Below are 22,885 nucleotides of genomic sequence, written 5' to 3' on the forward strand. Positions count from 1 at the left end.
CTGGGCTGGGGCAGTATGAGCTCCGGTGGATCGGAGGCGACCCAAGGTCCCACTCGTCTCCAAGTATCAAGGTAAGGTCCCTCCCCCCACCTTTTCTCCAGGTGCCGAGTGGATCGGGACAGACCTCGGGGCATTGGAGGTGGCTCAGCTATCCTGCCACAGCTCCTGCAGGAGGAGGTACCTCTAGGAGAAGAGGTGCCAGGCCAGTTTCCCCAGCCCCCAGAGAAAGCCACCTCCCATCCCAGGGTCCCCCTAACACCATGCAAAGGCTCTCACCTGACCACCCTAACTCGCTCCCAAAGTAAACAAAACCATAATGCACTGTTTCAAAATAGCTTTGGCTCCCGAGAAGCAGAGCTGCCCACTGGGCTCCCGGAAGCGTGCAGATAGAGGTACGTTCGGGCCACGTTATTAGACAGCAACCACACCCGTGCTGGTCTGCAAGCAACCGCCCCAGGATCTCTGCTCAGCGGCCCCTCTCCCCTCCCCACAAAGGGGCAGCTCTGGTTGGTGGGGGCCCGGAGCCTCTGCCCCCGTGACCAGAGTGCAGGCCGGCCGGGCTCGAAAGCAGGAAGCAGGCTCTCTCCCTTCCCAAGCTCAGGCACAGAGGCTGTTCTTACACCAGGGTAAAGACTGCTTGGGGAGCCCCCCGCCTCCATGGAGCCAGAGAGGGGAGGCATTCTCCAGCTTTGGACGTGAAAAGAGATATTTAAAAGCCCCAATCTGGCTTCAGGCAACGTCAGTAACTTCTGTCACTTTGGACAGTGCAGCTGACCCCTGAGTGCCCATGTGACTCAGTTCATGTTCCATCAGCCAGAACCTTGGAGAGAAGGGTGATGAGCACCCCAAACCCCAATCCCCAAGGGTGCGGATGCTTTAAGCACACAAGATGATGGCAGATAATGTCCACACAGAGGTCTTATGGCACTTCAAAGAGAGAAAATCAGGACGATGGAGTCGGGGTAGTGCCTTCGCCAGCTAAATTCAAGAGTCTTCCTTTCCAAGTCAGTGCCACGTTTATCTTATGAGACGGCTTACTGAAGGCCTTCCACCCTGGGTGCAAGAATCTGCAACAGTTCATTCGCAGCCAGAGTCGATGGAAACATGTGATCAGAACTTTCCAGTTGCTGTATTTTGTGGAAGGCAGTGTTAACAATGATTTGGAGGGTGACCGACCATGCTCAAGAGTTGGAAGAACCAAGTTGACAAATGCAATATAAAACACAAATACCTCTGTTATAAACCCCAATCCAACATCATTTCACCAGCTCCCATTTCCCATCACATAATGTTCGTGTTCATTTGAGTCTTATTAGTGTTACAGGTTTAGCTGCAATTAATTTTAAACGCATTTTGGTTTATTATTGTATAAGGGCTATGGTTTTATGTTGGTACATATTCACACAAAATTATGTAAAAATAATTTAGTTTGCTGCAACGTTCTGAAGACGACTATATCATTTGGAGAAAAAAAAAATACCGCGTGGGGTTTGTCCACTTTGCACCCCCTCTCGTCCTAAGAAACGCATCGGTTCACAAACCATAAACCGAGTTCTGTGCAAAGTCATATGAGAATGATTTTACTGTAGAAGCTGTGATCTCTGTTATCATCATCCTTTGTGCACTGCATGAAAGCGAGAACACAAACTTTTGTCCAGAACCAAGTCTCTCTCAATAAATCAGAGGTTAACCACCTCACTCAATTAGCAAGCGCCGTTTATTTTTTAGCATATCCCTGAAATATGAATCAAGACGACAAGGAACAAAAACAAAACTATCAAGCCACTCTGGAAGGAAAAAGACGAAGTTCCCAAGTGAATGTGTTACTTGAAAACCATATAAACCATTTCTTCTTAGCTTGGCTCCGTCATCCATCTCGGGAAAGGATGTTTTTATAATCAGAGCAGAAATATGACTGGCGCTCGGACATTTACATTTCTTTGTTGCAAAATGAATGTAACTTGTTCAGATTCCAGCAGCAGAGAAAGCAGCAGAAGTAGTGGTTACTTTCCAAAGTGAAACTTAAAACCACAATCTCCAGAGCACAAAAGGCAGAATGAGTCACCGGAAGAGGCCACTTGCTTGCAAAACTCATTAAAGGCAATGCAGGGCTGAATGGACTTCCTGTGCCAGGGAAAAGCTAGCTGGCATCAGGACAGCCCTTCCAGGCTCCCACAATTTGGGGGAGGAAGGGAGCCACCAGGAATCTGGGCACAGCCCAGGTCTGCCGTTCACACGCACCCAGCTGCCCGGCCCGGTCGGCGGGCGGAGTCCCCTCCCCGCCGCCAGCCCAAGGAGATGCCGGGAAGGGGGCTAAGGCTGGCAGCTGTGCATCAGAGGGTTCCCACGGCACCCCGTGACTCAATCGAGCCCCCGCAGTGGGTTTCCAGGGGCCTCCTCCTGCAGCAGCTCCTTTCTGTCCCTCTGGCCCGGCCAGGTTAGTACAGTGCCCAGGCAGCCCCTGGGAACAGAGTGTGGGCCTCCACTGTGTCATCTGGAACCTGAGCATGCATCAGAATCCTGGGGAGGACATACCAGCTCGGGTCATGGGTCTGGGGTCGGGCCCAAGAACTTGCATTTCTAACAAGCTTCCGGTCGGTGCTGGAGCTGCAGGCTCTGAGACCCACAGATCTAAGTGGTTCTTCGACCTGAACAGCCATCACCCACAAACTGTTCCCTCCTCCGAGCTGGTTAGTGATGTCTGGCCGTGCGCTGTGCCTACTGGAGGCACTTTGGCGCCCAAACAGTCCCCGTAGGGCACTCCTCCCCCTCCCCACCAGCGCTCAACACACCTGGCTGGTCTCCAAGACAAGCACTATGGGGAGGGGCCTTTGTCAAGCCCGGATAATGTTTTTAAAAAAAGGCTGTTGCCTCCACACCAAAACTGATTGTGCCCCCAGGTGGCCATTTGGGGCCCGCTGGCTCCCAGGGGCCACTTCGATCAGGTCATATTCAGGTCTCCTTTGGGCACCAAGCCTTCCTGCCACCGCAGGGATGCTCCCCCGCTTCGGGCTGGAGCAGGAGTGGGGAAAGGCATCAGAAGCAGGAGGGAGGCACAATGGGCGTTTTGAGCACTTCTGTTTGGTGCAGAGACGGGATGCCCTCCCACCACCCCCAGGCCCGTGGAAGCAGGGCAGTCCCGCTCCACCCAGCCCCCCCACCCCCCATCTGAAGACAAAGTACAGACGTACAAAGGGAGGAAGAGGGATGAGTGATGGGTGATATGACACAGCTCTCCTGAACAGCTGCTTAGAACAACACTCCCGCTACAACCAGGAAATCCAGATTCCAAAGGAGTTCGGTTTTTCATTTTAGTGAGGCCTGCTTAACTTTCCTCCACGACCATGACTATGTCCCAGGGCTGCACCAGGGCCGCACGCCATTCCCCTTTGTGGGAAAGGGCGCTCTGAGGCCCAGCGCTGACGGGCACTGGCCCCACCGTCCGTGTGCCCCGGGCTCCAATGAAAGGGCTGGTGAATCCGGCCGGCTGTGTCAATTTCGAAGACCCAGATAGAAAGTATTTTAAATATTCAGGTGGTTACAGCTGAGACACTGGGGAAATTCAAGCTGCCGAACTAGCTATCCTGCGTGTGTGAGAGCCGCCTACAGCACCGAATGGAAACAGCATAGCCTAGGGGACCGCTGAGAGGAGAGTGGCCAAGGGCGGGAACAGGTGGCGATCACCGGGCCAGAGACTCCAGCTCATGCTGATTTTTACTTTACAGATAAAAGAGTCTCTAGTCTGAAATCAGAGGTGGGATAAATCTGTGATGTTCAGCTACGTGAAGGGGCTTGTTTTGTTTTCAAGATACAGAAGCATTAACTCTGAGTCGCCCAGATGGCCTGCTCGGTTCTGGCTTCGAGAGAAGCTCGGCCTGGGGCCCCGGATAGCCGTCTTTTACGCATTTAGGGACCCCTACGCTTAAACATTTATCCCAAAACACTTAGGCTGATGCAGGTGAATCAACAGGATGTCTCGGCATGCCAAGGTTGCACAAAATCAGTAAGAATTAGGACCGTTTTCAAGTCATCTGTGCAAACTAGCCAAGGGTTTTGACTGATTCAATGAAAAGAGCGGGGCTCCTGGGTGGCTCAGTCGGTTAAGCATCCAACTCTTGATTTCCACTCAGGTCATGGTCTCCGGGTGGTGAGATCGAGCCCCGCATCGGGCTCTGTGCTTAGCGCGGAGTCTGCTTGTCCCTCGCTCCCTGCCCCTCCCCCACACCGCTCCTGCACGCGCACTCTCTCAAATAAATAAAATCTTAAAAAAAAAGGCAAGAGAGCCGGCCAGGTGCCCCCGGATTAAGGAAGGCACTTGCTGACCTTGGGGCGCCTGGGTGACTCAGTTGGTTAAGCGACTGCCTTCGGCTCAGGTCATGGTCCTGGAGTCCCTGGATCGAGTCCCACATCGGACTCCCTGCTCGGCAGGGAGTCTGCTTCTCCCTCTGACCCTCCTCCCTCTCATGCTCTCTGTCTTTCATTCTCTCTGTCTCAAATAAATAAATAAAATCTTTAAAAAAAAAAAAAAGGAAGGCACTTGCTGACCAGGTGCCGCAGGTAAGTGCTGAATCCCTAAACTGCACCTTTGAAACTAACACTACACTGTATGCTAACCAGAATTTAAATAAAAATTTAAGGGAAATGAGTCAGGTATAGCACAGAGAAGAGTCCAAAAGTTGAGGACAGGGAATGTGAGGCGAGGGAACCTGCACAGTTTATACTTCTATTTTCTGTGTATTATTACAGTGTTTTGACATCTGAGAGCCCTTTTGGCTGGGGAGAGCCTGGCAGGCCACTTCCCAGAGGCAGCCAGGGGCCCAGCTGGGGCTCGCCAGTAACATGCCAACCGACCCATCCAGAGCCAACCCTCCTGTCTGCTCTGCACGCCCAGAAGCCAACATTCCTCTGCCTTAAACATCCCAGGGCTGGGCACCGGCCCACCAGGGACCACCCCTCCAGCTTGGAGGCTGCGGAAATAATTCAAGCTGGACACCCTGTCCTGCCCTGGCTCTCCTTTGGAAAGCCCAGAAAAGGCTCTGGCCTAGGCTCTCACCTCGTTCCAGCCACTTCTGCCTCCTGACCACCCTGGGGCTTCCCCACGGGGCACTGCAAGCATGAAGTGCCTCCCATGTCATTATACTCAGGTATAATGAACTTGGTTTCCTGAGCCTCTCCTGTGTCTCCTCTTGCGGCTGCACCTGACGGAGCAGCTCATTCAAGAACACAGACCAGAGCCTGCTTGTGTGACACATCGATCATGGGCCAAGCCCTGGAGGAACCTGCATGCACCACACTAAACTGAGCCCACTCTGCTCTCAAGCAATTCCCACTGGGAGGACGGGCCCCGGACACAGCCTCCCCCAGCCTCCCCCTCTCCCCCCTCCCCCGTGCTTACGGAGGGTCAGTACTGCACCAAAGGAAAAGACTGGCTCTTTTATTCCAAATAATAAACAGTTCATAGCCTTAAGGATTTTTTGAGTAGAGAATAAAAATGTTTGATATCACACACTAGAAAGAAACTTAATAACTTACCAAAAAACTTTAAAATTCACACGCCTGATTTCCAGAGAAATGGCTCATCCATCTCCTTTATTACAATGTTTTCTAGCTTTGCAGCCAGCACGACACCGTAGGGCTTACAGTGATTGGGATCATCGTGCCAGCATACACAAGTACAGACCAAGTGCTGTAAATTAAATATATTTAAAGCGGTGATCTCAACCTAGAAGTGAAAAGGGAGTTTCCCTGTGAAGGTGTAATCATTTGTCCATGTACCAGGTATGTGTGTTTCCCCTCGTCACACGGGATGATCATCTGATGATGCCATGTGGAGGGACTCATCTCCACAGGGCAACTGTGAAATGTGTGGTCCAGACGCAGCATGACCACAAGGTTACTGGGTAGTAAGTGTGTAAGTACAGAAAAACCAGCTGATAGATGCATGAGTGCAGCCACGTACAAATCTCATTTTCGGAAGCCACAAGGCAGGTGCGAATGTCACAGCCCCTCCAGGGGTCACACGCTGGAGGGGACACACATCTGAGCGTGTCACCTCCTGGAGGGCATGCTCTGTTTCGGAGTGCAGCGGTGCGGAGGTGTAAGGTATGTCAAAACTAGGAATGCAGGGTTGCAAGCTCTCCGACGTCCACGTGGAGAGTGACTGCCGCTGGTCGTCCTGATGAAGGGTACGCAGGATGGCACGACGTGGGACACACCACCCCTCCTCAAAGCCGGATCCTCCCCAGTGCAGGGGACAAACTGTGTCAGCCTCTGCAGGCATGTGACCTTATGCTTAGTTCACAACACTTCAAGTTCACCCCGAAATACCCTCATGACAGAATTAATGCAGCCTCTAAAAGTCACTAATGAACAAGCCCAGAGTAGTTAAGGCAGAACTATTTTTAATTATTTTTAATGCCTCCAAAAGGGAGTCTGTGCATGCACGTTCCGATTCTAGGCAAGTCTGTGACCGACAACACACGTATGTTTGCCTTTCTCCGTCGCGCCAGGCGGACAGTTCCGTGAAGGCACCCCTCACTAACGGAGCCCAGCAGCTGCAAGGAAGGCAACACCTCTGGATTTTCTTTCACAGAAAGAGTAAAATTTCATTCAACTGTTGCAGGTTCTGACTCTAACAAGGCGATTTAAATAGGAAAGCATTTGCAATCATTGGAGTAAAACACTCTTTAAAAAAATAATACTTCAAAAAGTAAAGCAAAATCTTTTACCAAAATAGTTCTTTCACTTTTCAAATTATTCTCTCCAGAAGCCAATTTTATAAACAAGGAAAGGAATCATCTTCTGCCAACGTAAAGAATGTCACTCGAATTATTACTTATCCACTTGCCCTTAACTCGAGCAGGAAAAGCAAAGGAAAATAAAAAGTATTACCCATAAGCTCCAAAAGAAGGTCAGTGTTATGAGATATACAGAATAAGGCTCTTTGGATAGTCTAACATCTCTATCGTTTTAATGTATTCATGACAGTTATAATAGAAAGACTATGGCTAAAATGCTCATAACAATAACCCAATCAGAGTACAGTAATAAATAAGAGTATCTACAAAGAACATAACGTCTTGAAGCGATTTTCGTAAAACCACCTAGTTTCTTTCGAGAGCTCCCAAGAGAAATCGACATCACCACCACATGGCGTGAGCTCTGTTCGAACCCACGTTTACAGCACCACGTGGCTGGAGAAGGGGGCTGGCAGAGTGTGGAGCTCATTCCAATGCTGCCTAGGAATGCTTACTATAATCTGAATTTAAGGCATTGCAAAGTTAGAGAGAGCTGGACAAAGCACATTCTAAATAAAAGGCCTGCCACAGATGCATTAAGGCATAGATATTCCAGCCTTGGGCCACAAAAATGGGGGGAAATATACCAACTATCTAGGTTATCTTTAATCAAAGGAATTAAAGAATTTATGGCCTCACCATCAGCCCTGTCGGCGAATACTACAGGGAGACACCCCGGGCCGAGCCAGCACAGTGAGGGTGGAGACCCCGCAGAGGCACGTCTCGGGCCCCTCAGCACACACCACCACGGATGGAAATGGGCCCCTCCTCTACCAAAGTCCCGTGCATCTGGCGTGCCTCAACCGAACGGTCATCGGCGGGGACCCCCTGGCGGCCACCTCTGCCCAGGAACCGGTAAAGGACCGCAAGAGTGGACGGGGCAGGGCAGCGTGGCAACTGGCTTGAAGCCACCACCAAGGGATGCCTTCCCGCTCTGAGTGCACCCAACGCCTCGTCTATAAAGTACACCCTTTGTATTTCACTAAGAAATGTCCACCCCTGGGGGCCACGGGGAAGTGAGAGAAAGTCCCCTCAGATTTCTCTGCTCTTAAGCAAATGACCGCACATCAGGCTCCCGAGCTTCTGCTCTGTGGCTCCCAAAACCTGTCCTTTAATCGGGGGTGCTGGTCTTCACATGATGTCAGGAGGTTGCTTGCAACATTTTATGCTGAGGAAGAATGAACATCCTGGTTTTCAAAAGGTGGCAGTGGCTCTCTCCAAAAGGTGAAATTACTGAAGGTATCTGAGCAGGGGAAGTCTGAAGAATGGCTTCTTTTCAGCAATGGGAAAACGTGGTCAACCACTTCGCAGAGTCTCACGTAGCTGGAGGGAGAATGGACAACGTCATTGCCTCCAAGGGACCCCCGGCCAGGTCCCCTGCGCTGTGCCTGGAAGCTAGGAGAGATCCACAGCCCCGGGGAACAGACCACCCTGCTTAACACACTGGCAGTTGTTCTAGAATAGTTCCTTGCTAATTAACAGGAAATCAACGAGTGTGCCAAGCAGGACTCACAGAAGGCCCCACGGGCAAGCGGGTGAAACCTGACTTTGCTTGAAAGACCGAAGAAGGGGGACAAGCGGGAGTTGGGGGATGGGAGGAAATCAGCGTGGCAGCGGATGTCCAAGCCTGGGGGGAGGAATCACAGATAAAGCCTCAGAGACTGCTCCACTGTGCAAGGAGATGACCCTGGGCCTTGGGCTAAGGAGATACAGACTTGACCTTCAGCTCTGCCATTTACCAGCTGAGTGACCTTGGGCAAATGGCTTCATCCCTTCTAAGCCACAATCTCCTCAACTGTAAAGGAAAGGAAAAGAAAACTGACCCTGTGTCCCCATGAGAGTTAAATAGAATAACATATGTGACAATAAAATAACTCATATTCGGTGCTCAGTGAATTTATTCAACATCCATTATTAACGTTAGCCCTCGCTAATTATTAGCCTTAGGGAAGAAGCCTTAGTTAGCACGAGGGACAAGAGACCTGGGATCCAATCCCACCAAGCTTGCTATGTAACCTTGGGCAAGTGTCTTGCCCTCTCTTGGCCTCAGGCCCTTCATCTTTATGGAATATGGAGTTGGACTAGATGGGTGTTTCTCAACGTTCCCCGCAATATTCTCTCCCTCCATTTTCTGTGTATTCCCAAGATGTTGTGTCTTCGTCTCTTTGGCCTATACTACAAAAAGAAAGTTGCTGTACTGAACATGCATTTTCAGACCTTTGGGCGCCTCCAACGAGAAATTTTGACAAGCCCAGGCCTCTCCACATGTCCCCAGAGTCCTCCCTGACAGCCACGGGGTCCCTCTCCAGTTCCAATTTGCTAAAAACCAAAAAGGGCTTTCGAAACAAACTCCAGGAATTAGCATGTTCTGAGGCATCAAATACCTTATTAACTAAGGATGAGAGTGTGTATTTAATAAAGGACCCTCAAAGGGCTTATGAGGAACATCGTGCTTGCACAGAATGGGGAAAATCTCCCCTAACAAGCAAGAATTACGTCTTTCCTGGGGATTAAAACAAATTTTTAAAGTACCTCCTGGCCTGAAGACCTATTTCTTTGAGTTCTGTGGCTGTGGGACGCGGCCCCTCCCCATGGGGAACAGTTCATGGCGCGTCGTCAGGGTGTGCGGCAGGCACCAGATCCAAACTGCTGAGTGCTCTGGGTGCTGGCCAGGCCCCATCTGCACCCCTCTCGCACACAGGCCCTTGGGAGCAAACAGAGCTCCCACACAGACAGTCACAAACCACGGTAGTGAGCGCTGACACTCCCCGTCCGCCCGGGCCCCCTATCCATCTGATTTCTCAGACACAGTGTCCCAGGATCCGAATTGACCATCCCAAGTTTGGTGCCAGAGAGAGCGTGTGCTCTCCAGGGGACGGGGGCACTCCCCCCCCAGGAAGGTCCTCGTGTCCTGGCCCAGCATGAGATGACGAGGCGCCAAGTTCCTCCCACACAGAGATCCACCCCGAGCCGAGGCGCCTGAACCCCAGAGTCTCAGGAATGAGATAACCCCACAGGGCTCCGGGGTAAACCCTCACGGGGGCTGGGACCCCTCCTGCCACATCCCTTGTGACAGACCTGCCACCGGGTTGCTGCCATTTCTGGGCAGTGTCTCATCAGTTCAGGTGCTTTCTGACCCTGAAGAGAGTTCTCTTCGACCTTCCCCCGACCAGGAAACCCTTTCACATGGGAGGGTGCTGCGCTGGGGAATGCGGGAGAGCGGGCCCCCGATGCCATTGGGGCCGGGGTAAGGAAGGAATCCGTCCCTGCTGTTGTTCCGCCAGCCCGGAGGGGGCCCGGCACTGCCTCCTGTTCTGAAGGATGGAGGAGGCTCTTGGCTCCATCCTCCTCTCTCTCCCCGCATATCTTGAGAACTGCTTAGGAACAGGCATGACTGGGGGAAGGAGGTGTGTGGGGCGGGCCCCAGGGCCCCCTCCAGCCTACAACCGCCCTCATTTAGGCTAAAGTAAGCTTGAACGGGCATAAGGATCATCTTGGAAGTGAAAATGGGCTCTAGGAGGAACCTAAATCTCTCACCTACCTAAAACGCCCGGTGGGCAACACTCACCAACACAAGGCCTGAGAAAATGCTCTCCACTCTCACAAGTTAGGACCCAGAGCGAAGCACACCCAAGTCAAGGGAGATTCTACAGCCGGCCAGGCTGCCTCATTTCAGACAGGAGCCCAATTCAGCCCACTGCCCAGGGAGCCTCGGCTCCAACCACAAGTATGAGAGGAATTCTGACGATTTCTGGTGAGAGCAGTGTGGCAGGTCAGTGTGTGAAGGCACACAGAGTTTCTCGTCCATAAATACAGCTTCACATGATATTTCAATTCGATTACATTTCCAATTTGCACACTAAGCTTTCAGTCCTGACTTGGCAAATCGAAACCACTAGTTTTGAAATTCATTCAATTCCACTCAGTAGCAGAACCTAACCACTGGTTTAAATTGTTGACTCGGAGGGGGCCTGATTTAATGCAGATTGTCCAAAAATTAAGTTTTGGACAAACTACCAGGAGTTAAACTATATTCTCTTTGTAGGAATTAAAAATGAAAATATAGGCAACAAAAAGGCAGAGTGTAAACTGTAAAACATCTTTCCAAGATCGAGACTCCTAACAACGTAAGGACACAGCAATCCCACAGAACGTGCACAGTACTCACGAGGAGATGTTGGTCTTTGCGTGTTCCTGTACAAGTTCTCCTTTGGGATTGACAGTAAATATTCTGTTCAAAGACACTCCTACTTGCTTATATGAATACACATCCTATATTTGGGAAAGTATAAATTAGGGGAAAAAAAAGCGCATTATAAACACAAATACGGGTATTTCAGATTTGATGCAATATTATAAAATTTTCATTAACCAGAACTCTACTTCCAAGTAGTGCAGAGAAAAAAGTATGTCTGGATGTGAAATTATTAAATCAGTTCCCCCCTCAGGGCCTCCGTGCGTTCATCCGTTCAAGAGCTGAGCTAATGAGTAAACAACCTACCACATCCCCCTGCAATTCTTACACCCCTTAAGGCTATTCTCTGACCCACTTTTTCAGGCATGAGTTTCAAAAGGGGAATTTTCTTACTGGGAAGTTAGTACCCAACTATATTATCCAGAATGCTAAACTCTCCCACAAATTTGGGTAGTACACATAAAATCTCAAAGCACTTCTTTTACCATATGCAACAATGCTCTGAAAACTTGCGATGCCAAATTTCACCATGGTGCTAAGGCCTGGCTTTGCGGTTCCCTTCTGGTAGAAAGGGTCTAATCCTTTCGTTCTTGTTCTACTAAACTGGCAAGTGATTTGGAATTTGAAGTTTCTAGTCCCACATTTCAAGCTTTAGACTGAAACCCACCAGCCAATCTTCAAAGAAAACTAGAGGCCATGAGATAATTGAAAATCTCCTTACAGCTATTTCTAGCAAGATGGGAATCTGGCTCCCCATGGAGTCGAGACCCACCTTTCAGATGACTGCTGTCAGAAAAGGCGGTAATTTCAAGAGCTCTTTTATATACCCAATCTACTACTTACAGCCGGTCGGTTTCCAAAAGCAGCATAAAAGGGCTCTGTGTTTGGAAAAAACAGGTTTTTGATGTCTGTCAAACACTGGACTTTAAACTTCTCTGGCTTCTTCTCAATCACTTCTCTGTTAAAACAAATAAATAAATAATGGATCAGCTTGAGAGAAGAAGCTTCATTATCATCAAACTATTTCTAAATTCACAGAGGGTAAATCCATACTTTCAAGTCTTCCCACAAAGAAAATGCTAAAGACAAGTAATTTTACTAAAGACCTCCACCAGTCACCCAAGCAACAAAGAATTCCAGACGTAGGAGAAGAGAGAACATCTCCAAACTCGTTTTATGAGGCTAACGTAGCCTCAAAAACAAAACTGAAAGAAGAAAAGCATAAGCAAAGTGTGGGCCAATCTCATTCATGAATGGCAGTGCAAACATCCTAAATAAATATGCATATGCAAACTGACTGCAGCAGCAAAGCACAGAAGTATTATTCCAGGAATGCAAGAGCAATTCAATACTTTAAACCAATGAATGTAGTCTAACCCATTAACAGATTGAAGGAGGAGAAAACATACCATATTAATAGACACAGACAGGGTGTTTGGTACAATTCAACATCTCATCAAGATGAAAAATCTTAAACCCGGAATAGCAGGGCATACTCTAAACCCACAGCGAACGCCCAGTTAACAGTGAAACAACAGGTAGCCGTTACCACCAATTCAACCCAACACTGTGTGGCGGGTCCTCCCTGGCACGGTGACGGAAGGAAGACATAGTTACGAGGATTGGAAAGGAAGGAAAGAGAACTGTCGCTATTCACAAAAAAAAAAAAAAAAAAAATACATTAAAAAAAGAGAATCTACAGATGAATAATCATCATTAATAAGAGATCAATAAGATTGCTGGCTATAAAATCAGTGTACAAAAAAAATTAATGAACAAAAATCAACTGCACTTTCATGCATCAGAAGAAACAAACAGGTAAAAATGTAATTCCGTAAATAGAAATTTAAAATTTAAAATGTCTAGGAATAAACCTAATAGAAGATATGCCAGACTTTTATGGTTAAAATTATAAGCTTTATTGAAATACATTAGGGAAGACCTAAATGAAAAAATACACCATATAGGTGAATTGGAAGACTCAGTATTACAAGGAGATACTGACTCTCCCTAAACTGATGTACAGATTCATTGTAATTTCAATCAACCTCTCGACAGGATTTTGTCTGTATGTCTTTATAAAACTTGATCGTCACAATTACACAAGAAGAGCAAAGGCCAGAAACCAAATCACACATTTATGGACACTTGATTTATGAGCACAATGACAGCTCAAAGCAAGAGGAAATGGGCCATCATTTCACCAAATGATGGTGGGACAACTGAACATCCCTAGAAGGGAAACCAAAAAAAGAGAGAAAATGGGCCTCTCCTGCACTTAATATGCAACAATCAATTCCTGGTGGATTACACACTCAAACATGAAAGGCAACACCTTTGGATAAAATAATAGGAGCCTCTCTTCCTGCCCACAGCCAGCGAAGCCGTTTTTAATACACAAATAGCATAAACTACAGGGGAAATGATATGTTCAAGCACATGAAAAGAAGAATTTATGTTCATCACAAGCCATAAACTGGGGAAGGCTCTTTGCAACGCTCTTAAGAAAGGTTACATATATAGAATCCATCACACACATATCAAAAAGAAAATTGGGAAAACACTTGAGCAGGCACTTCACAGAAGATGAAGCCCAAATGGCCCCATAAAGGTACGAAGAGAGACATTTCACACCCACCGGACTAGCAAAAATGTAAATGGCTGACAACGTGTTGGCAAGAAAGCAGAACAAGGGGAGTGCTTACACCCCACTGTCAGTGCATAAATTGGTTCAGCTACTTTGGAAAGCAGTTCGGAATGACCTAATGATGCTGAATATGTGCATCCTCTATGGCCAGCAATTCCAATCCTAAGTGTGTACCTTGGAGTACCTAGTGCCCCTGTCCCCCAGTGCAGACACACAAGAAACTGCTTTTAACGGTAAAATCCTGGAAATGACCCAAGCGTCCATCAGCAGTAGGATGGATAAACTGTGGTCGTCCTACAACAGGATACCACACAGAAGTAAAAGCAATGAGTCACAACTCTACTCAACAGTCATGGGAACATAATGTTGAGCGAGAAAAGCAAGCTCCAGAAGAACATATGATATGTTTACGTGAAGGCCACACATGCGCACAATTAAGCATATTGGTCAGGATCACAAATATACGCGATAGAACTGTTCCAAAAAGCAGGGAATGATTAACACAAGATTCAGGGAGAGTGGCTACTGTCACTACTCGGTGAGGAGGGATGGGAGGGTCTAGGACTTCAAAGGGAACGGTCTGACCTTCTGCTTTAGCTGGATGGTAGTAGGTACACTGCTGTTCACTATTTGATTATCATTTATACCTTGCATGTATTTTAGAAATATCCTTCTGTGCCTACTCAAAATGTAATTTAGATGATGATGATGGTGGTGGTGGTGGTGGTAAACTATCAACCTGAGTATCACAAGACCCCAGGGCTGGTCCTGGCTCTGCAGGGACTTCCGTGGACTCCGGAGCCTTCCCTAAATGTAACACTAAAAGGGTTTTACATTCTGTATCTCAGGACCCTATGGCTGACTGTGATTGAGTCTCAAACTTCAATCCACTCAGGGGAAACCATCCAAATTCAGCTTCCTGCTCCAATCTCAATTTCTATCTCACACACACACACACACACACACACACAAGCACATGCCCCGGGCACGAGTGTGTGAGTGTGTGGCAGGCGGGGAGGAGGATGTCTGCGTGAGTATAGAGCGCAGTGGCCAGTAAAAGACGACCCGTGGCCCCGTGGCCCCGTGCAAGGCTCCTTGTGGGCAGTAAGGTACGCTGGGAGGAAGCAGTGCGGACTGCTGACAAGTACTGAGGTGAGCATCCAGATTGCTCCTTGGCACAGCCTAGGTCTTCGGTGATCTGAATGTGCAAATAATCCCTGGTCCTAACTCACCCTTGAGGTAATTTTACTCCAGCGAACAACAAAATGTCATTTATCCAAGTCTCAGAGCACCTCAGAAAATGCCAAAGGGAAAAACGTGGTTACTTGTGAAACAGCTTCTTCCTTCTCAGAGCTGGAGGCTCTGTTGTTGCCAAACTCCGGAATTTCACATCTGCCCAGTAACCCAGTCTTGGGGCTCAGCAAAGGCGAGTTGCCTGTTGTCAGTGAGCCCCCCCACCCCCCGCTATGAGACTGAGCCACACGTATCAGCAAAGTGTGCTGTACTCACAGAGGCTTTGTGAAAACGATCTGAATTGCCCTGCCGCTGAAACACAAGAGGGCAGGTAACGAAAACTCAAAGCCAATTTCCACTTTAAAAGGAGAAGCTCCTGGACCAAAAGATGAGGTGTGGGAAAAACATTCCCTCAACTTCTCTGACATGACATGTTTCTTAGAATCATAGCATTTCAGGGCTGAAAGGTGACACCTGAGATCGCATTCAGCAGCTGAGGACACAGACTCAGGACAGGGAGGCACCGGCTGGTCACACCACCAGCCAGTCGCCAAGCAGAGCCTGGGGCTCCCCGTCCCCACCTGCCGACTGGGTTCCGCCCACCATGTGGATCCGCCTTCATTCCAGTTGAGACCCAGGCAGTATCATCAGAAGTGCACCCAATGAAAGCATCTTGCTAGGGAAGGTCATTCTGGCTCATGGCAGACATGCCCATCAATTCTAGAAGCTCTGCAGGACGGCTGACACAGAGAACGGCTCGGGCTAGAATGTGGTGCTGGAAGGACCAGGCTGTTGGCCGTATCTGTCAGGAGCCCCTCCAGCTCCGAGAGGGAACACACACTTGGAGGAGTCCTTGTTTGGTTTAGTGATTCCTCACTGTCTAAGATCGATCACTTTTGATCGATCTTGGACAGTGGTATTTAAATAAGAAAAAAGTGAAAAAGATCACCTTAAATGTGTATTTAGTGGTCGGGTATTAAAGTAATAATGTCAACGTTTGCCTCACCTTGCAAATCCGCAGTACTTAACACGTGACAGTGAGTCGCTTGCTACAAACGGTCGACATACATCAGGGACCCCATTTCATTACCATCCAGATTCTACGGAGGCCTACGCTGTCAGGACAGCTCTAGGGATTTAAAACACACTATGGCATCCAGAGGTTTGCCTGAATTTCCTCCACAGAATGCGCAAGTTTCAGTGTGAGATCTTTTACCACAAGAAAAAAATTACAAATCACACAAAACAAAGCTGCGATGGAAAAGGTATCTGCAAAGCTGAGGAAAAACACCTAAGAGGAACCAACATGGTGCTTGGGGTCCATCTGGATTTTTCTGCTGTCTGCATGGTGAGCAGCAGGAAGCAGGTAAGCTGGTCCTCAAATTGAGGCAGAGCCTCTCGCTGGGTCTTGAAGACAGAACTATCTGATACTTAGAACCAGCCTTTGGCAGAACCAACGTCCTGTTATGACCACAATAGATGATGCTTTGAGAGGAGCCTGGGAAGCTGCCCTGGGCCTCAGGGTACAGGGAAGCCCTGTCTTCTCCTCTCCCACCCCAGGGGGGCCAGACTTAGTTTGGCTCAACTTCTCTGAATGAGGCTGTGATGGTGAAGAGAGGGGGGTAATCAGACATTGGCTAGTGATCATCAGAGGACCAGTAAACCAAACCACGGGGGGGCGCCAGGGGGCTCAGCCAGTTAAGCGTCTGCCTTCAACTCAGGTCATGATCTCAGGGTCCTGAGATCGAGCCCCACATTGGGCTCCCTGCTCAGCGGAGAGCCTGCTTCTCCCTCTCCCTCTGCCCCTCCCCTCCACTCCTGCTCTCTCACTCTCTCTCAAATAAATAAATAAAATCTTTAAAAACAACAACAACAACAACAACAAAATGTGTGAGCACAACTCCCAGAAAGGACAACTCCTCTGGGAGCCAAGGGCCAGGTAGGTGGTGGTGGCAGGTAGAGGGGCCACTTAACCCAGCCCAGGTCCCCGATTAGACGGAATGCAAGTTGATTCTCAGAATCACTAGGACTCAGCCCGGCCACGCCAGCGGGGCAGCCGCCCTCTAAGGGAGGACAGCAGGTGCACAGGCTTGTAGTAGAAACACTGTTCTGGAAAAACGGGGGCAGTTCAGCGTGACTGAGTTTTAAGAACTGCAAAGGAGGGCAGGGGGAAGTCAGGAAGAGTCACGTGAGCCGAGCGAATGAATCTGGACTTGATCCCGAGAGCCGTGATGAGCTAATGAAGGGTGAGGCCAGGGGGACAGAGCCAGACCTGCATTTTAGGGTGACCTTCCTGATGCCCACTGTGGGGCAGGGATACGGGTTGCAGCAGAGCGGTTGAGAGGCTCTTCTCGCCAACACTTCCCGGGGAGGAGGCGAGGGGGCCTGGACGGGCCCGCAGCTCTGGGGCGGGAGGTGGCTGAGCCGAGCGCCATACCTGTGCAAGGCCGAAAAGAGACTGCTTGGGCTCAGGAGCAGGGGCCCCTGAGGCAGCACCGTGCCCCTCTCGTTGACCCAGTGCAGGTAGCCCCTCGTCATGTCGGCCATCCCGATGGCCCGCGCAGAACAGTAGAGAAATTTATAGCCATTTCTGAAAAAGAGACAAAGCATTCGCATGTCATGGCATCACACCACAGAACGGTTCTGCGTTCACAAACCCTAACCCGAATGTTTCACACGGAATGACACTGCTGCAAGCTTCCCTCCCCAGCCGAAGGCCACATTCTAGAAATATTCTTTTGCATTGAGAACAAAGCCTGAATGCATTTCACGGTCCCTTACTAAGCACTTTCGCTTCCCTCACTTGCTTTAATCCTTTCGAGAACTTTGTTCCGGTAGGTATTTTCCCTCCTCTTCACTGCTAGGGAAACTGAGGCTCTGTGCCAACTGGCCAACCTGCCTGTACCCACCGAAGGATTTCCCTCTCTCCGGACCAAATCCCATCCCCCCGTTCCCTTGGCAGCAAAACTCCTTCAAAGGGCTGTGTATCTGCACTCACTGCACATCTCACCCCGTCAACCCACTCCAAGCACACTCGTTCCCCTGCCTCGCTGGCCCCGTAGGTCCCTGCGATGCCACAGTTCTCATATGGACAGACTGCCTGGCCGCACCCCTTCCTCTGGAACACCTCCGTCCCTCGGCTTCCCACACAGGTCCCCTGGCTCTGTCTCCAACCAGGCTCCACGTGCACAATCCTGGGGTCCTGGGGGCACTGTCCTCCTCAGCACCTAGCTCCCTAGGGGATCACACCCACTCCCCGAAGGCTCTAAATGCCACACCCAAGCCAAAGCGGTATACAATACTGATGATGTTGTGATATAATACAGATGTATGTGCTCTTCATCTCGGATCCCAGCATAGAGCTTCTAAGCCCTTGTAACAAGCCGTATATTATTCGAAAAAAGCCCCTCCCTCCAACCTGAGTTTATGCTACTGAGGTGGTCCTTGGAGGGCGGGGCTGGTTGCCATAGGAACCAACCATGCAATCAGAGTGTTGGTACTTTCAGCCCCACCACCACACACACACACACACACACAAATCCTGGGAAAGGGAGAGGGGCTGGAAGTTGAACTCAATCACCAATGGCCAATGATTTGATCAATCATGCCTACATAATGAACCTCCACAAAAACCCTAAATAATGGGGTTCAGGGTTCAGAAAGGTAGGGGAATGCATCCATGTGCTAAGACACACCCCAACCCCATGGAGGGGAGACCCTTCCAGACCTCACCTCATGTACCTCTTCATCTGGCTGTTCATTTGTAGCCTTTAGAATAAACCGGAGTGTTTGCCTAAGTTCTGTGAGTCATTATAGCAAATTATTAAACCTGACGAGGGGTTGTGGGGACCCCTGATTTGAAGCCAAGGAGGGCAAAAGTGGGGATAAGCCAGGGACCTCCTACTTACAGCTGGTGTCTAAAATGGGAGCTGTCTTGTGGGCCTGAGCCCCTAACCTGTAGGGTCTATCCTACCTCCGGGTAGTTGGGGTCAGACCTGGATTGAATTGTTGAGACACCCAGGTGGTCTCTACAGAGAATTTCAGAATTGCTCCGTGTGACAGCCCCATGCGTTGGGTGTCCTCAGTGTTGGGAGTGAAAAAGAGATCACAGGATTATTCTTCTGTTAAACACAACTTTACTACTTTATTAGGACTTCATTTCACTTTTTTTAACCCCTGAAAGCTTAGTGTCCAAAATGAGATGTCCTGTTAATATAAAATACATACCATGTTTCAGAGGCCTACTATAAAAACAGAATAGAAGATCTATCCCATTAAGAATTTCTATATTGATTACATGTTTAGATAGTAATAGTCTCCCTATATTGGACTAAATAAAACACACTTAACATTTTTAAACACCATCTATACATGGCTGTCTCCTGAATTTATACTTCCAGTCCAGGCCCCTCTCTTAATCTCCAGGCCAACACATGCAGCTGCAAACCCCCCATTACTCACGGGGTACAGGACAGTACCCTCCATGTGACGTGCCCACAGCCAAACATGCGCAGGTGCTCCTGCCGCGACCTCCCCACTCAGCACGCGGCACTCTCTCGCTGGCCCAGGTGTGAGGCCAAACCTCAGGACCACCTGGGTTTCTACTTCTCCTCACAACCACCCCCCCAGCCCCCCACACATCAGCAGGCCCCCTCATTCCACCCCAACAAGGACCCCAAACCACCCTCCAAGTCCCCTGTCGCCGCCACAGTCCTCGTCCACACCTCTGGGACAGGGCCTCCTGTCCTACTCTCCTCCCACAGCAGCCTAAATCAGCTCCCGGCCCCCCACACCACGTGTGCACACAGAAGGAAAACTCAAAACCCACTCCCATCATGCTCAAAACCCTTCAGAATCTTGTTATGTCCCCCAGATATAATCCAAATTTTTTGCCATGACCTACAGGGCTGGCGAGACCTGGTCCCCGCCCCTCTCTCCAATCCGATCTGCTCCGTCACTCCCGCTTACCAGAAGGTGCCCCTGCCAGTCCTGTGAGGCACCATGCTCATTCCTGCGCTGGGCAGCTGCATGTGTTGTTCCTCCCGCCTGGAACACTGTTCCCCACACCTCAGGCTCGCTCCCTCCTTCCCCTCACATCACCTCCCCAGAGGACCCCTCCCTTGCCCCTCTATTTAATAAAACACACCCTTCGCTTACCCTCACTCCAGACACTGAATCTCTGCTCTGCTTTATTTTTCCTAATGGCACTCGTCACTAATATTAGAGAATAGTTCCTTGTTTGACAGTATCTCCCATGAATCCATAAGACCCCCGAGGGCAGGGACTTTGTCTCATTCCTTGCTGTAACCCCAGTGCCAAAAACAGTGCTCAGCAAGTCACAGACACTTAGTAAATATTTGCTACATGAGCGAATACAAACTACCCACTTCCAACCCGGCTTATTGTTCCACCAAGGTCCTCGTCTCTACACTTGCTTAATAAATACATCCTTTAAAACCAGGAAACAGGAAAGTTTTAAGACGAAGAGAATCCAGAAATACCAGCTTGTTTGGAATACAGGGATGCATCTGAAAATCAAGCAACCTTTTTAAACATCTTTGTATTTTAGCTGTCTAATTAATGCAATCTTCAAAAAAAAAAAAACAAACCCCACTCTGTATATAGCTCTTCACATCAAAGTTCCTAAAAGCTGCCACCTGCAGGGGCTTGAGATGCTAATTCTATTCAAAACTTGATTTTCAAATACATTTCATGGTCTGATCAGGCCACTGCCTTGTTCTCACCATGCAAGTATTCTGCTTCAAAGGCCGTTGCTAAACTTGGCTGGAAAATCAGCTTGAAGACGTCCGGTGGGGTGGATGTTAATGCTTGTTGGTGGCACAGTCTTCACCCCCACGAAAGCCGTCTGTGATGCCATCAAATGCTCAACGGCACCAAGTCACCAAAGCTCACTCTCAGGTGAGCCGCTCGGGGTAAGACGCCACACTCAGAAGAGCAGGATGCGCTCCTCCTGTCAACGCACCCCCAGCGGGCGCTCCCACCCTGGGCCCAGGCTGGCCTTGGGATACGCATGCGGCCCGCCCAGCCCTGCCCTTCGGGAACAGAAGAACACATGGGGAAACCTACCCTCGACAGCAAACGTGGACTACAACACACACACGGATCACACTTACCCTCTCATATCTCAGCACCTTCAACAGGGCTTGGGAAATACCAGAGCCAGAAAGAACATTCCACGTCCAGGCTTCAAACTAACGGTTTCTCCATCTGTCCCAGCCTCTGTCTCTCTCTCTTAAAACACTTGGCCCAGGCGGGTATTAAAGTAGCTTGGAAAGATTATCTTTGGGGCTATTTGCCAAGATAAGCTTCTAGGCTGAAGTTTCCCCACTCCTGACATCTTGGACTGGATAAATAATTGTTGGGGGGCAGGGCAGAAGCCCCGATCATGCCACACTGTGAGACATCTAGCAGCAGTCCTGGCCTCTACCTGCTAGGTGTCCATGACACACCCCAGGAGGACAACCAGAAACGTCTCCGGACATTGCCATGGGTCTCTGGAGGCCAAAATCGCCCTCAGTTGGCAGCACTGTTGTAGAAAAAAGGACCTCTGTAGCCCCATTTTCAGGCCTGGAGGAAGGAAAATCACCCGCTCCCTTAAGGATGGAAGGCTCTATGCCAAACTCAGACTTGTGCTCAGACCGGCCTCCAAGGCCCCCTGCCCGGAGCCTCCCTTTCATGTTCACCACGCACAGGCTCAGCTCTCGGCCCCACTTCCCGTGACAAGCATGCTTCTCTTGAAACCCTGCTCGCCCAACAAGGCTCAGCTCGAGCGCCTCCTTCTCCTTGAAACCATCATGGAGTCCTCGTCCCTCCGATCAGAATTAATTTCTCCCTCACATCCATATGAGAAATCTGCATCTCACTGCGTGACCCCCTCACTGCCTCGTTACAGGGGTGCCATCTGCTTCTACAGGACCCAGAGCTCCCTGGGAGAGGGGGGCCTGCAGCCCATACAGCACCCACAACAGCCCCTGGTGTGCAGGTTTGCAATCAGAGTCTGCTCAGTCCTGGGGTTCCCCCAGAGGCCTGGCTTGGTTTGCAATCAGCGTCTGCTCAGTCCTGGGGTTCTCACGGAGGCCCAGCTTCGAAAAGTTCACCCTGAGACAGCACACACCCTGGTGACCACAAGCCTGCGACCCGCGGCACCAAGCTTCTGGCCTGGCAGGGACCTCGGGGATCACAAGGCCTAATTTTCCCATCTTAGAGATGAGGAAATCAAAACTGGGAGTGGGGACAAGGTCTGCACATCCAGGGTGAGCTAAGGGCTGTCACCTTGAGAACCCGGGGCCCCCGGCCCCCCAGTCACCTCAGAAGACCTCAAGTGGAGGGGAGCACAAGCGCTATGGGCAGGAGAGAAGAGATCCTACTGAGTCTGCTAATTAGGATTTCCGCTCTCAGCATCCTGGCTTCACACGGCGCCCTCTTCAGGCCACAGCATTCGTTGTCGCTACGTTGTCGCACCCACGTCGATTTTTAGTTACACCAATATAAAAATATGCATCAAGTAAGGTGCAAAATCAGAGCAATTATTGTCCAGATTTAGCCCCCAAAAGACCTACTGGCTCAATGATCTAGATATTTTAGGAAAGAGTCCTTAACTTCCCTTGTACTTATTGAACATATTTGAACGTGAGGGAGGGTTTCATGTCTTCCACGGGTATTTGTTACAGTTGGTTTTTTTTTTTTTTTTAAGAGAGTGCAGGTGAGGACGTGGGGAGGGGCGGGGGAGAGAGAGAATCTCAAGCAGGCTCCACGCTCAGCATGGAGCCCAACTCGGGGCTCGATCTCACAACCCTGAGATCATGACCTGAGCTGAAACCAAGAGTCTGACGCCTAACTGACTGAGCCACCCAGGTGCCCCTTCTTTTTAATCAATAACCAAGCAGGCTATTTTCTTTTTTTTTTTTTTAAAGATTTTATTTATTTATTTGACAGAGAGAGAGATAGCGAGAGCAGGAACACAAGCAGGGGGAGTGGGAGAGGGAGAAGCAG

At 49.6% G+C, this 22,885-nt stretch overlaps 1 protein-coding gene across 1 annotated transcript in view; it reads right to left on the bottom strand.

Annotated features, from left to right (window-relative positions):
* Positions 1 to 5,418: 5,418 nt before the first annotated feature.
* LPIN1 (lipin 1) overlaps positions 5,419 to 22,885 on the bottom strand; it is a 34,416-nt gene continuing 16,949 nt past the window's right edge. The window contains exons 9-12 of the mRNA XM_081797310.1: positions 17,310 to 17,498; positions 11,836 to 11,950; positions 10,966 to 11,069; positions 5,419 to 8,120 (exon numbers count right to left, since the gene is read on the bottom strand). Of these exons, the coding sequence (XP_081653436.1) occupies positions 7,961 to 8,120; positions 10,966 to 11,069; positions 11,836 to 11,950; positions 17,310 to 17,498 (568 nt within the window). The 3' untranslated portion in view covers positions 5,419 to 7,960. The remainder of the gene's footprint in view (positions 8,121 to 10,965; positions 11,070 to 11,835; positions 11,951 to 17,309; positions 17,499 to 22,885) is intronic.

This window comes from Leptonychotes weddellii, chromosome 10 (genome assembly GCF_054177405.1).
Source record: "Leptonychotes weddellii isolate Sample4059 chromosome 10, ASM5417740v2, whole genome shotgun sequence".
Classification (NCBI taxonomy): domain Eukaryota; kingdom Metazoa; phylum Chordata; class Mammalia; order Carnivora; family Phocidae; genus Leptonychotes; species Leptonychotes weddellii.